The 15602-nt window shown below is 37.2% G+C and overlaps 1 protein-coding gene across 5 annotated transcripts in view; it reads left to right on the top strand.

Annotated features, from left to right (window-relative positions):
- KHDRBS2 (KH RNA binding domain containing, signal transduction associated 2) overlaps positions 1 to 15602 on the top strand; it is a 386008-nt gene that overhangs the window by 234599 nt on the left and 135807 nt on the right. For all 5 annotated transcript variants that reach the window (XR_011095301.1, XR_011095300.1, XM_068678285.1 and 2 more), the window contains exons 5-6: positions 7992 to 8119; positions 10849 to 11044. Coding sequence is in view for 3 of the 5 variants with exons in the window: in XM_068678285.1 (XP_068534386.1) it covers positions 7992 to 8119; positions 10849 to 11044 (324 nt within the window). In the remaining 2 variants the exon portion in view is untranslated. The remainder of the gene's footprint in view (positions 1 to 7991; positions 8120 to 10848; positions 11045 to 15602) is intronic.

Raw genomic sequence — 15602 nt, forward strand, 5'->3', positions numbered from 1 at the left:
GTGGCATTATGACTGTAATTTGAATGAATTACAGACCACAGTATCCATTGTTCTGAGGGCTGGGAGCAAGAGGGGTAGAATAAATTGGGGCAAATATCTGGAATTTAATACAGGTTTCTAAGGGTTTTTAAAACATCATGCACTGAGCTTCAGTGTGGTTACTTTGTGTGGCTAACAACATTTCCATGTAAAATGGAACAGTCTTTGGTTACAAGCCTTCTTTTCTACAAAAAGAGAGAAAGAGAAAGAGAAAGAGAGAGAGAGAGAGAAAGAGAGAAAGAGAGAAAGAAAAAGAATGAACACAAAACTAGATGAAGTTTATTTTGCTCTGTTCTAGCAAGAATTAAAATATCTGGATTGAAGTTTCATAACAGTTGCCTATGCACAATTTACACTGTGGGTATTGGCAGCTTCTCTTCAGAAACTGAGGAGCAAGATGTCCCCCCTCCCTCCCACACTGCTTGTAGAGAGCAGTGCCCCATGCTGATGATGCCAGGCAGATTTAATTGTGCATGCTCAAAGAGAAAAATGACATCCACGCTTGGGTTAGTGCTCTCTGTGGCAAGCTGACAAATCCCCCAGCTGTCAACTAACCTCAAAGGCAAGTGTACGTGGCTCTAGCTTATGTCTGCTTGCATTCTGCCCATAGGCATTTATAAGCTGAAACTCATATTGGCTGCAACACATTCAAAATGTTACTGAGAGAAATGTATGGTCTGTTTTATGTGTTCCAGTCTCTAAGAGTGACCCACACAATTAAGGTTTATTTTTCAGACAGACTAGAAGCAGGTAAAACAACCTCTTTTTTATTATTTTTTTTAAATGTGGCAAGTGAAAGGACATAATGTTTATAGCTATGGATCTGGCTAAGTTGCCAATTGCTTAGAGAAAATCACATTTCTTCCTTCAAGTCAGATGGATTATATTTATATTTTTGTGCATTTGTGGGGGGGGGGTTACTGTCTGCCAAAGAACTGCATGCACACAGAATGGCCTTATGTAAGTTCCAATATGTATGGTCAAATGCAAAGAGGCATGTGGTGTTAATGCAATATTGGAGCCACGGAAGAGAACTTCTGGCAGAAGCATTATCACTTGTGGCGCACTGCAGGCTGTCCATCTAAACCTATCATTACCTGGCACCTATGCTCTAGTGAAATAATCAGACCAATCTACAAATGGGCAAAAAGCCATCTCAACAGATGGTCACGACTGTAGGTAACCAGGAAACCATGCATATACATTAAATATGGGTTCAGAGAACACAGATCTTATCTAGGAACATCAAAACAGCTGTCAGTTTTGAGCTTCTCCATATACTGTTGAGAACATATGCCATACCCATCAGAACCCACATAGGGTGGACTAGAGCCAGCTTCCACAGTTCTGCTGAACCTTGCAGGAATTGTTTGGTTGGGCATGGTCTCTGCTATAGATTAATCTCGTACTTTACAGTGAACTTTGAATTTTCATTAGAGAGACAAAGAATGAAGTTTTAGGATGCAGTTCCATCCACCTGATCTACATACCTAGCTGAGACACTGCCTCACCTTAATTTTAGGTGATTGAGAGGGCTATACAATCTATGTGGCATAATTGCCTAAGTTTAAGTGGACATTGATAGAGAGAGGCTTTAGTTGTGTGCAGGAAAAAGTCTGATATGTTTACACTTTGAATGCTATAGAATATTGAAACTGGATATTAGAATATAAGGAAATGCTAAAATACTTCTGTCAGTTCAGGATGTAGTTCACCAAGCTCTTCTGATACTAAGCAGCCAGTAATAATTCTCTTTTTTTTTTTTTTTTTTTTTGGAACAGTCTGATATTAAAGCACTCAGCTAGGAAGTAGGAATTTTAGGGTTCTTGGCCCCTTAAGTACAATAAACTGGAGATCCTGACCCCATGAGTCCAGGTGAGCAGCTTTCACCATGCTTTGAAGTTGAATCCTAGCAACTCCCTGTCATAAGGTCACATAAGCACAAAGTAGCAGCAACTTCAGGAAGCTCCTCACTACCAGGTGTGCTCACAGACTTAATGCTTTCCCGCATATACAAGAAAGCACGAGAACAATGTCTCTTTTAGTGCCCAAAATTAGTTTGTATGTATCTAAAAGAAAAAATAAAAGGGCTGTATTCACATCTCCTAACTCCATGTAATTCACTGGATCTTCTGTGCCCTACTGGCTGTCTATGGGTTTTCTGAAGCAGCTACTCAGTAGAAATTTCAAGCTAATTGGTACTTAAGCTACCTAAATATAGCCCCAAGACAGAAACCTCAGGATTTAGGGGGGATAGTCTAGCTTCAATAAATCTGTGCAAATTTATGGAACCCTAAAGCTCTTTTACTGATTCTGGGAACTGGGCAGGAGGCAGAAGTGCCAGGGGAGTTCAAATCCATCTCCTGTTGCCATTCTGCTACCTGCTAGGCTGAGTGCAGGAAGAGAGGAATGCCGAATGGAGAATACCTATGTCTGTGAATGTGAAGCTCTCTGTTGGCAACAGTTTCAGAGAAAATTACAAGCCTGAGAGTGTTCAGGCAGTACAGACAGATTTTCAGGACCATGGGACCACATTTCTGTTCTTGGCTATTCGGGTTTACTGTAAAGAGGTGGTGGTCCTTAAAGTAATATATGATTCTTTTGACTATAGGATCTGTCATACATATTATTTGAAACCTTTCTATACAGGCCAGCTGTAAATTTCAGGTATTGTTGCCTTGGGATCCAAGCACTTTAAGCATTATACAGAAAATAACTGGAAGACAAGCATTTATATTTTACAACTTCTTTTACACTGAATTAAAATCATGGAAAGTTTGATGACTTAAATACAAAATGCTAACAGGTAGTTGTTTGTCTGTAGAATACGGTACCTTAGTTTTACCAACACCACGTGGAGAATAGTCTGTCCTTCACATGATACATATAGCTAGCTTGGTTGTATAAGGAGTGTGAGTAAGTGTGAGTATGCTATAAACTGTCATCCATATAAGGGACCAAGTGTGTCTTATTCATACTTCAACATTGTCAATATGAAGAATTATGATTATCATTTTTGGTTTGAGTTGCATAAATCTGCATTTTTAAGGTAGTTTGCCTTTAACATAAATTATTTTCCCCTTAACTATGGAGTTAGAGTGAAATTCAGCTGTCACAGATAAGAGTAATGATATTTATTAATAGTGCAAATCATTCATATACGTGGAAAGAACTTAAACTTGCAAAACACATCAGGACAGGAGATCACAGTCCTTAAGGGACTGATTTATCCTTGACTTCTATGAGCCTTTGTTATGCTAATGATAGATAGATATTCCTGAAATCTGTTGCCTCTGTCTACATCTTACCCTTTGATTTCTTTATTAACTCTCCTCCCTTGTCACTGTGTGATCTTTTAAATTCAGATCAGGTTTTGCAGCTTGCGCCATATTTTGCTGCTCTTTACAAGAGAAAAAAAAAAGAAAAAAACAAAAAAAAAAAAGGTTTCTAACATTTTCTAGCTTATGTGCATTCACATCTTTGCCATACTTCCATGCCAGAACTGCCCCTGGGTGAGCTGTCACTGGTTTGATTTTGATACTGACAGCTTTCCTTTGTTCCTAGCACAGTCAAGGCAACTGACCTAATTAACCGTTCCACACCCTCATAAATAAGCATTGTTGTGGTAGTTTGGGATAAATGTGTTCATGTAATTTAGAAAACTAAGGGTTTTACCTAAATGCTTAATTTGCTTTGGGGCACTTAGATGAACATTGTGATTTGCTGGTGTCCTGGTTCTGTCCCCCTCCCAGCTCCTACTGTACCCCCAGCCTGCCCACTTGCAGAACAGTGTGAGAAGCTGAAAAGTCCTTGGCTTAGTGTAAGCACTGCTCTGCAACAATTAAAACATCAGTGTGTTATCAACATTATTCTCAGCCTAAATCCCCAACACAGCACAATACCAGCTACTAAGAGAAAAATTAACTCTTATCATAACTGAAACCAGGACAGCTGGTCCTGGGTGCTAGTGACTTTGCTAAGACTGTAAATCCTCAGTGTTTTTAAAGTCAAGATACATGTTTAGGTGAAATGTTGTGGGTGTGGGTGGTTAGCTCACCTACAGTGGTTGTTTGCAAACACTGACCACTGTGATGTAAGCAGACGGCACCCTTAGTATCATTGAATCCAAAAGCTGTTTATAGCTAGCTAATAATGTCTTTAACGATATAAACAGGAGCAATATATATATGATAATGTAGATAATGAGCTATAAGATTCCTAAATTAGAGAAAAACTAGTAAGTACAGCACATTTCTCATGAGCTTATTTTAATGGAAGGAGTAGGGATTTCTTTCTAAAACAACATATTACTACAGTGTATAGCTACTTCATTATACTTTGTTCAGTATAGGTATGTCTTGCAACATCTTGTACTCTCTCGGGACTAGATATATATGAAACATCTGCAGCATAATTTTGCTCAAGTGCTAAGCTCTGAACTCAGCTACAATTAAATATTCAGCAGGATACTCTGTCTCTAGCTAGACTCATGTAGCAGTTATGAAAGATTAATTCAGTGTTATGTTTCTGTTTAATGAAGAGTTGAAAAGAGCATTTCTGTTCAAAATTTCAGATTTCAGGTTTCGAGGTTATGATTTTTATTATGCTTTTTTAAAGGGCATGTAAGATAAATGATCTATATATAGTAATTTAATAGATTTTTTTTTTCATGATTCCCAGCATTTTAATTACGGTTCTCCATACACCTTATTGTCTTTTTCTTGGTCTTTTAAAATACATAATGCATATTTCTTAACAGGGAATACAGTAAATAACCTGTAGGAAAATAAAAGAGTGCTTGCTATAATAGAATGGTGCAGATTTGCAGGTCTTGCTGTATTTTGTTGTTGTTTTTTTTTTTTTTTTTTGGGGGGGGGGAGGTCTTTTAGTAAATGCTAAGATTATAAATGATATGCACATCTGAGCAAGGAATAGTAGCTTTGAGGTAGTTTCTGGTAGAAGTTCATTTATACAACATTCTAAAAGCAGCAACACAGAAAGTTTAAGTTTATGTTCTTTGCAGATCCTTCTTTCCTTTCTTCTTCCATTCTTCTTCCTTTCTTTTCCCCCCACATCTTACTCTTACAAAATTTATTTTCATTATTAATGAAGCTCATTCCTAGCACTGCTGTGGAATCTGAAGGGCAAACTCAATCAGCTAGTTTGAAGTTCTAATCCTTGAAGAGCCAGTGTGAATAACAGATGATATTAAGCAAGGCACAGTAAATGGTATATGTTTTGATTTTGCTGTAAATGTGACCCGATTGATCCTATCTGTGTTTTTCCCTCTGTGTTTTACAGAACATGTTTCTTTAGAACAATGTATATATCTTATTACCATTAATGTTAAAACAACAGAAAAATGTGCAAAAAGATTTTAAGAATGTTGTGATCAGAAAGCTATCATCTGGATTATTAGCAAATTGGGGATTTACCCTTAATTATGATTCTGCTACAAATGCCACATATTATGCTGTATAAATGTGGTTCTCTTCTGAACTGACTTGTTAGGATTTATTCCAGCTGCACTTCCTAGAAATTTAGAAGTAAAATTATGACTAGGCCTACACTTTCTTAGAGCACAAGGTCAGCATCATATCATTCAACAGATTGCCCGTACCTCTGATTCAGTATTGTAGGAAGAAAGAGGCTTAGTTCTTTTGTGGGGTCTCTTTGGGATTGATTCCTAAGATTAAATAAAAAACAGTTGCAGAACTGTCTGAGAACATCTCCTGTTTCTCCAACCCCTCTTCACTCATACCTTCCTCAGGTCACCAACTTCTCAACTATTCAACACAAGAGTTGGGCTTTGTCTTCAAGTTTTAGTTGATTTGTGTCATAATTCAGGTTTACCAGATGTTCTCCCTTCCTACAATAGCACCTGCTGAAGAGGCAAATCTATATACAATATCCTGGGCACTGAGGAAGATGGATGAGAGCTTCACAGTCACAAAAATATCTATTGAAAGGGTCCATTGAAGATTTTCTTCACTCCTACTGACAACAGTAAACAGTAAATCAGGACAACTATGGCTTTGTTTGGCTGAGTCTTGAATCTGTATAGCCTGTTCCAGGTTTGCACTATCCATCTAGTGAAAGACTTCTTCCTCATGAGAAGCCCAAATCTCCTCTTTGTCTGCACCACTTTGTAGCTCTCCTTTAAGTACTTGAAAACTCCTCTGATCACTGTTCAGTCTCCTCTTCAACAGACTAAAGAAGTCCACATTCCTGAGCTTCTCCTCATATACTCTGGGCCACTGACTACCTCGGTAGTCCTCTGTTGGACCTTTTTCAGTTTCACCACATTCATCTTAAATTGGCAGGCCAAACTTGGATAAAATACTCTAGGTCAGACATAAGCAACACTGTGTAAATTGGATACCTTCTATTGAGCCGCTGGCTGTACTCCTCTAATGTAGCACTGTATGAAATATACCTTATTTCCAAAGAACACCCTATATTCAGTATTCAAACAGGCATCCACTAGATCATCTTCAGCAGTGCTTTGACTCAACCTGTAATTTCCCAGCCTCTAAAAATGTGTGGGCTTGATTATTGCAACACGTGTGCAGAACTCTGCACCACTTCTTGTTGGCCTGCAAAAGGTTTATGTTGGTCCTTCAAGCTTCTCAAACTCCCTGTAAATTGCAGCTCTATTTTTCAGTGTGTCAGCCATCTACTGTTAGAATTATCTACAAATTTCTTAAACCTACTTTGCTGACAAAGCATTTATTATATGTCTGACTCCAGAAAGTTGGTAAGGATTAGGAATAAGTAAAGTCTAGGTTCCATCTCACTGTTTGTCTGGTCTCTAACTTGGCTAAAAAGTGTCATTTGTAAAGCAGTCACCCATCTGAGGTGACTGTAGCAGGTACTGTAGCATTTTCAGATCCTGGCATGCCTTTCAATGACAGTTGCAAGTTGAAGGATGAAAAAGTGAAGAGCTGAAATTCAATAATATTTTCTGTTTTGAAATACTAGTTAACTATTGCAGAACTTACTGCCAGAGGGATGATTAATGCAGAGGGCTCTTATTACTATGATCGGCACACAAGGAGCTGAAAACAAAATGAAGGAAACAAAAAAAAAGGGAATTCTAACTAAGACAAAGGTTGTAAAATAAGTTAAAATTACCCAGTATTATATATTTTGTGTCAGTAAGAAAAGGATATTCGTCCAATGTTCTGTTTACTGAGACAACAGAAGCTTGCAGAGTTGATACCCTGCAGTCTGAGAATGGGCCTATTTTATATAATTGAACAATTTTATACAGTAAACGTAGCATTTTTACTCATGAGTCCTAAAGAGAGCTCCTTTCAGAAGTGGTTTAGTAGATATACCGAATAACTAAGGACATTATTCAACGATGATAAAATTCAGTAAAAGAAATGGATGTAGAACTTAACTTCATAACACTATAATTATTGGTATGTTATGATTAAACCATCCAAACAAATGCATCCAGTGTAATTTTTCATGCTAAGGTGCATCAGCAGATGGAATCTGTGTTTGGAGTGTGTGAAAGTTACCAATGCTGTCTGCCTAAAAATATATCAAATATTTATAATTTGATAAATCTGATTTTGAGCTGTTTGAGATTGGTACCTTTTTATGTGAAAGTGCATTTGCATCTTTTTTACAGATATATCCTTAGCGTCTACTTTGTCTTTATGCCTTGTGTACTTTTCATGTTTTATTTTGTGTGTATGTCTTGTTTATGGCCATCTTAAGTATACATGTAAGTTTGTCTGTCCACATATTATAGGTAGCTTTCCAGTCCACAAATACTTCAATTTCATATCATATGTGCATACAGAAAGATCATGTTTTATCCCACAGGTGATAATTTGGGGAAATTCACCCAAATAGCATCTATGTAATTTCTGTTTTGGTTTATTTGGCAGATCAGCCAAAATATGAAGTTTCAGCAAGTTTTATATTTTACATTTCAGGATTATAATGATGAAATTCGTCAGGAGCAGCTGAGAGAGCTATCTTATTTGAACGGTTCTGAGGATTCAGCACGTGGACGGGGTATTCGAGGAAGAGGGATCCGTGTGCCACCTGCAGCTCCTTCAAGGTGTGGTAACCTGAAGTATTATGCTAGTTGTGTTAGAAAATTTAAACAATGACAAAACAAGCATAGAGGTCTTTTTTATTTTGTTTTGTTTGTTTTGTTTTTCTTTAAAAAAAAATGAACACAATACACATTGTGGTCAGTAAACCAAAAGGTTTTTCTTCTAAGAACTTGTGCAGTCTATATTGCTCCAGGCTCTAAAATCTACAGCCTATAGTCAGGGTATACCAGCAACAGGCTGCAAATCACAACAGATTATGAAGCCACTAGAAGGATATGTCTAAGAAAAAGTACTGTAATGCTGACGCAGAATCAGTATGGTCAGTATCATAAAACCATTGGTTTTATAAGCGTTCCATTCCGTAGTCAGAGAAGGCCACATAGTCTGGATAACACTTCATTTATTACCAAATCATGACTTATTTTTGTGCATATTATATGTATAATGTTATATATATATATATTGCATTGAATTTTATTTTTCATTTGTATTATCAGTTCTATATGAATTTCACTGATATCATCTAAAAGCATTGATATATGAATGTTTCCAGAATTCTTCCAACTACTTTTTAATATATTGTTGACAGAGAGCTCTGCTTGTTCATGAGACCTGTGTAATGCACTCCTCCAGACCCATTTTTGACCATGAATCCTTAAAATTTGCCACCTACGTTAAGTTATCTAGCTACTTGGAGGCCTCCACAGAGATCATTTCAAGATGGGTCCTAAGAAATCCACTTTTATTTTGGAGGAAATAGACCTCCTGATTTTAAGCACACAGATGAGTCATTCTTCGGTAATTGAACTGGCTGATCTTACCTGTGCTATTTCGTTCTTCCCTGAAAGTGTTTTCCCTCAGTTTTTGAATGAGCTTTTTTATCAGTGGTATGATGCCATGTATAGGATTTGTTACAATTGGCATTCATGACCATCTTGTAGTGGAAGACTTTTGGGACTCAGAAACCACTCTTCGTTACACCTAAGATCTATGAAGGGCTTACTAATAGTGATGTTCAGAACATCACTGCACCAGACTGCCGGCTTTTAAATTAGATTCAAAGCATAATCAGTGGTGTGCTGGGCTCCATTTCTTGCAGAACACCCTACTGATCCAATCAGTAGGACAGAAAGTAGTATTGTGGTGTCGTGGTTTTACTCTGCTGGGCAGCTGAACACCACAATCACTTTCTCATGCTCCCTCAAAGACAAAAAAAAAAAAAAAAAAAAGGAGCGGGGGGGAGGAGGAGCAGGGGGAATGAAATGAGAAGGGCTCAAGGGTTCAGATTAGGACAGGGATAACACTCAACAATTATCAACATGGGCAAAACAAACAGCATAAGGAGATTAATGTAATTTCTTACCTATTACTAACAGACTACTGCAGTGAGAAACTAAAAACAGCTCTGCCCCTACCACCCACTCCTACCTCCTCCCCCCAAGCAGCACAGGGGAACGGGGAATGGGGGCTGCGGTCAGTCCCTAACACTTTGTCTCCACCACTCCTTCAGTTACTCTCTGCCCCTGCTCCATGTGGGGTCCCTCCCACAGGATGCCTCCTTCCCCAGCTGAGCCTGCGGGGGCTGTCCACAGGCAGCAGTTCTTCAAAAACTGCTCCCACATGGCTCCATACCACAGGGTCCATCCGTCAGGAGCAAACTGCTCCAGCACGGGTCCCCCACATGTGGGCAGTAGAAATCCCAGGAGAATATTAAAATAAAATGGAACTGAAACATTTTAAGTTAAATATACTTGCATAAAGTTATCTCCTGAAAGTTGTAGTAAAATAAAGATGATCAAAAGCTAACACCATTGGTTTGATTGTCTCAGTAGAGAACTGACCAGGGCTTATACAGCTGAGGGAAACCCGAGTTGCATTCACATCTCTGGACCTGGCTGTTAAGTGTTGCCAGCATCACATATGGTTGTACTGGCCACTTGCACAGTCTTCAGAAACAGCAGCACATTCAGAAGCATACTACTCTAAAAGGAAACTCATAGATTGCTTCCCTGACATATTGTCCTTCTAGTTTTGCATACAGTATAGTTACAAGAGCCTCCTTTTAAGCAAGAACAGCTGCTGCTGTTTCTTCTGACATACCAATTACTATGGTGCAGTGGGTACAATATAAATAAATGGGAGGATGCTAAACCCTTCTGTGCTTGTTTGTATGCAGTGCAGTCTCTCTACAGTTGGGAAAGCTGAATCCCATGATGTCCTTTGCTTGTGCTGATCTAAATTAGACAGGAGAAAATGTCCTTACTCTCCTTTTATACTGTTGTTCTGCTTTACTGTGCTAGTTTCTGCCATTGAGTACCATCTTATGTTCAGACAGATTCTCCCACCCACCAATAAACATGTGAATGACAGTGATGACTGCTCTTGTACTTTGAAAGCAACAGAAAAAAGTCCTTACTTTCTTCTTGTTTTGGAACTACTTCAGAGTAACTCCACAAAACTGAATTAAAATGATCCAGGATTTCATTACTACAAGCAATATGAGGATCAGGTGTAAAAAGTACTGGATGGCTTAGAAATAATGCCTTTCCATAACAGGAGTTCTGCTTGAGATACTGCCTAAAAGGGCTTGATATTGTAGCTGCCAAAACCTCCGAGTTATACAATACTTTAAATAGTAGTAAAAGTATAAGAGCCTTTAAAGTGAGGTAGCACTTGCATATCCTCCCTTGATGTACACCTCAAAATGATCATCTCTTTTTGCTGCCCACAGGGGCCGTGGGGGTGCGATTCCTCCACCCCCACCTGGACGAGGTGCCCAAGCCCCCAGAGGAGCACCAGTGACACGTGGAGCACTTCCCGTCCCACCAGTAGCGAGGGGCGTTCCTACCCCTCGAGCAAGGGGTGCCCCGGCAGTCCCAGGCTACAGACCACCCCCTCCACCTGCACATGAGGCATATGAAGAATATGTAAGTAACTGCATGCATTAATAACAGATGTAAATCAAAGTGTTGAAGTTCGTGTACCTCTGAAGTTGGAGACTCCAGTCCAATAATTCCTCTGTCTCTACTGCTTACCTCCTGCTGGTGAATTACAGCCTAGGTGATATAATGTGGTCTCTTGGGTGATTGGCATTTACAGAGTTTTTCACAGCTTAGTTTTGGATATGAGAAGGTCATGCTGGTTAGCTTTCACTATATCATGTAAAAGCAACACAGACTATAATGTAGTCTAAAGACAGTATTATAGTTGAAAATCACTGTTTACTGTAGGCAAGTTCTTAGGAATAACAAATTATATCCTCAGTGAGAAACAAAGATTTTTATTTTGTTCTTCTGAATCCTTCTTATTGCATAAATATATATAATGTATATTTATTTGTACTCATAATTGTGTTACAGATACATAACAAATAGAAACTCACTTAATTTTCATATAAACTGATATAATAATGCATATTTAGCAAGGAGCGATATTAACTGTCACCTTTCCTTACGAGGTGTTAATAGTAATTATGCTGTAAACATCAAAGCTTTCAAGCCATCCTTATTAATGTTCCCCTCCTGCAACTATCACCATAACAACAGATATTCAAGTAGAGGAGAAGGTACCATCAAATATAGTGTCTGACTTTTTCCTGAAGTAGCAAATCCAAAGGTAAGATGATCCTGTCCACTCTGTAATTCTGTCACTATTGAGAGAATGCAATTTTATCCAATCAGCGGTCTTCCTGGAACAAAAGAAAATGAAATAGAAATTAATCACTGTTGGTAAAGCTTTACCTGTTTATATTTGTAGAATATGGGTTAGATCACGACTACTTCAAATCAGGGGCACACATTCTGTCAATGACAAAAATCACAGCTGAAAAACAGCTGCAAAAAAGGAGACAAATTAAGTAATTTTCTGTTATTTTTGCCACAACATAGTTTCCATCTTTAAATGAGTATAAAGCCCTCCTTAAAATAAATGGAATTTATATATATATATATATATATATCTTTCATTTACAGATAATATATTATCTGTTGGTTGCAAAATGTATAAGATCTTCCTGTGCTGTGCAGAACTGTCTTTTCCTAATCTACACATGACAAGTTTCAAACCAGCATCCTTGTAATTTAAGTTTAGGATTATGAATGAAGAAAACCTTTTATTTTAATCTACAGTACCGGTAAATGTCCTAGGGTATTAAGCAAATTTCAGGAAACCTTTCTTAGGCATTTAAGAAGAGATTGGACTGTGCACTTAGTCACATGGTCTGAACTTTTGGGTAGACCTGTGCGGTGTCAAGAGTTGGACTTGATGATCCTTAAGGGTCCCTTCCAACTCAGGATATTCTATGATTCTATAATTCTATGATTTTCTGGATGGCAAATATACAGAAAGCAGCAGTTGAGGCAGCTGGATTAAGGTTAGGAAACCATTCAGCCAGTTCCACATTGTTTTTCCTCTCAGGAATACCAAATATACTCAAAATTAAAAGTTAATTTAGGTTATAATAGAGTATTCCAATAAAAACTAAATAATGCATTTGTGTTTCTACTTTGCTTACCTACATGATAGCAAGCATCTTGTCTTTTGGAGATCCTTCAGTTTTGGAGATCCTCCTGTGTCCTATCAAAATCTGTATTCCCAGCAGACTTTCTCAGACTTCCTGTCATCCAACAGTTTGCAATGAAAATCTCTCTCTTCACAATTTGGAGACACTTGTGAGCATAATCCAAATACATGCTGCTATCTTATGGACTGAGATAATAATTAAAGCTTTATTGTGTGCAGGTAGAAGGAAAAATTCAGTGTGAATTTGTAAATAATATTTTAGGGGAAATATTTTGAATTTTGAACAAAGTAGTCAACACAGGCTTTCTTCCCACACAATTTGCAATTGCACCACATTTCTGTCTGCATGCTTAAACCAAGTGAATCTATTTGTTGACCAGCCACAAATGTCATATGTAATTGTTGTTCTTTCACACTCAATCCTAGAGATGAAAAACTAATTTACAATGAATAATTTATCCAATTTACTTTGTCTCATTTTCTGCTTGTAGGTAACTCACAAGCATATTACAATTTTTACAATTTCGGGCTCTATTTTTGTTGTTGTTTTTTGTTTATTTGTTTTTCGATTGTTTGTTTACTGGAAACCACACAGTGTTGTTGCCCATTAAAAGCATTATGGATCATACTCAGAATCCATCCACAAATACAGTACACAAATTAATTTGAATTATTGCTTAAGCCTTCTTTCCAAATCTAGTAATATATGCCACCACCAGTTGGAAGCAATGGCTCAGCTAGAACTTTTCAGGAGTACTGATTTACTACTGAGCTCCACTGTTACTCAAAGGGTGCTGAGGGTAATATTATTAGAGAGAGCAGCAATGCCAGCAGGTTTTAATGAAAAAATGGCTGTTTGGAATTTGTCAAATTCAGTTTTTAAATTAGGTTCACATTCTAAATTTCATAAGACAGCAATGTTTTGAGTAGAGAGAACAGTACTGGAATTGCGTTTTAATTGCCTCTCCTAGACTTACATCTTATGCAGCTGTGGTTTGAAGTATTAGTTTTGCCTATGAGACAGCTGATGTCTGATCTACAAATCTTATGATGTTTCTGTATCAGTGCACCAAGATAGGAGATAGTAAATAAAAATGAGTTCAGACATTGTTTCAGCCCTGCATCATCACCTTATTGACAAGGCCAATGAGAAGATTGATTTTGTGCCATTTTTTCATTACAGATGTTAAGATTTATTTGGTTGAACATCTACTTTTACCAGCTACTTGAAATATGGCAAGGAAAATTAACATTGTTATCATCTTTACAAATTGGGGGGAGACTTCTGAGACTTTTTTTTCAGCAAGAGTAAGCAATTTTAAAGGCTAATCTCCTATTGACAACTTTAGAGACAGCAAAAGGATGATAGACATGACTGATGGTGACTGATGATAGACAGTAGTGTGACAGAGAGTAGTGCTTGAGTAGATATTCCACTAGAAGGAAGATCCTACTGAAGAAATAAAGACACAGACTTTTTGACTCAAGTTAACAGCAAAATATTTCAAGGGTGCTTAGCCCAAATATAAACCAAAAATACTTGTAATTTAAGTTAAATGTCAATATTTCTAGTAATATAAATTTGCTTCACTAGAAACTTATGGACTGCTTTAAATAAAATGAAAAACAAAGCAAATATGCCAAATTTCCAGCAAATAGGATGGAATATCATAATTCTATGCAATATTTTCATATATTAAATACAATAATTTTCTGCAGCACCTTGCACACAAAGTAATACATCTTAACATCTTAATATGAATACCTAGATGAGGGTCTTGTATTTACAAAGAAATATTTTTTATTTTATTTTATTTTTTTTGCAAGATATATGCCAATCTGTCAAGACACTGTGAAACTGGTGCAGCTTCTATCTGTAGGAAAGCCAGATGAAAGAACAATTTTAAATGCCTCTGATTTTACTGATCAAACTGGCCCAAAACAGCTTCTGGTTATCTGCTGGGATAGTGAAGAGCAACATTTTTACAAAGAAAACAACTACACAATAAGATAGACAGTGTTTTTAATGTCATGCTGTTCTTCTCATTTCAAGCTATTTAAAATTAAAGCAAATGTCAAACTAAGCTGTTCATTCTAAATCCAATGGTTATTTACTTTTTTCAATAGTTTTCAAACAATCTGAAACAACTATGCTCCTGTTTACCCGGTGCCAACCTAGATAATGAAAAGACTGCCAATAAGAGGCATTTTGTCACACTTCAGCATTTTGAAAAGAATAATCAACATTTACATGTGACTACAATCCCCAAAATTGTGCTTGTGGATGCTTTGTTTAATATTTTAAACTAGAAATCTTAGGGCTTTTAAATTCATTCTATCTGCTACTTTGAACGCAGATGGAAACTGTGTATAAAGACCTGCACTTCTGCTTCATGGCATGTTTGTGCCTGTATTAGTGCTTCGATGAATACGTTAAAGTGAGCAATTGGTACTTGATTCTGCTACTTTTAAAGTCAATTCCTATAATCCCAGCAGGCCATTCTCAGTGAGAATGAGAGCAGGACAACTAAGGAGACTAAGGAGACTCTAAATCTTAAAACACTGAAATATGTTGAATATAATTACATTCAAAGGGGATTTTTTTTTTCTGAATTGTTTTTTCTAAATTTTAAGATGTGTCGTTTATTTATATGTGGCCCTTTTGCATGAAAAAGAATTAAGAATGTACTGGGACTAAAGATCATTTGAATAAAGCTGGAATTATAGACATGGGTATCTGCATGGCAGAGTGACATATTGATTAAATATGATTGATTACCTCATTATGCCCAACATACTTAGAATAAGAGCTAAACTATATTCAACTTACATCTGTTGTGACTTGAAAAATCAAATCTTATTTTTACTATAATAGTGATAATCAGGACAGTGTTTGTATTATCTGAAAGATTCTGTTGGGCTTTGAAAGAATCCTGTGAATGATCGTCTCATGAAGGTAGAGTG

Source organism: Anas acuta, chromosome 3, assembly GCF_963932015.1.
Source record: "Anas acuta chromosome 3, bAnaAcu1.1, whole genome shotgun sequence".
Taxonomy (NCBI): domain Eukaryota; kingdom Metazoa; phylum Chordata; class Aves; order Anseriformes; family Anatidae; genus Anas; species Anas acuta.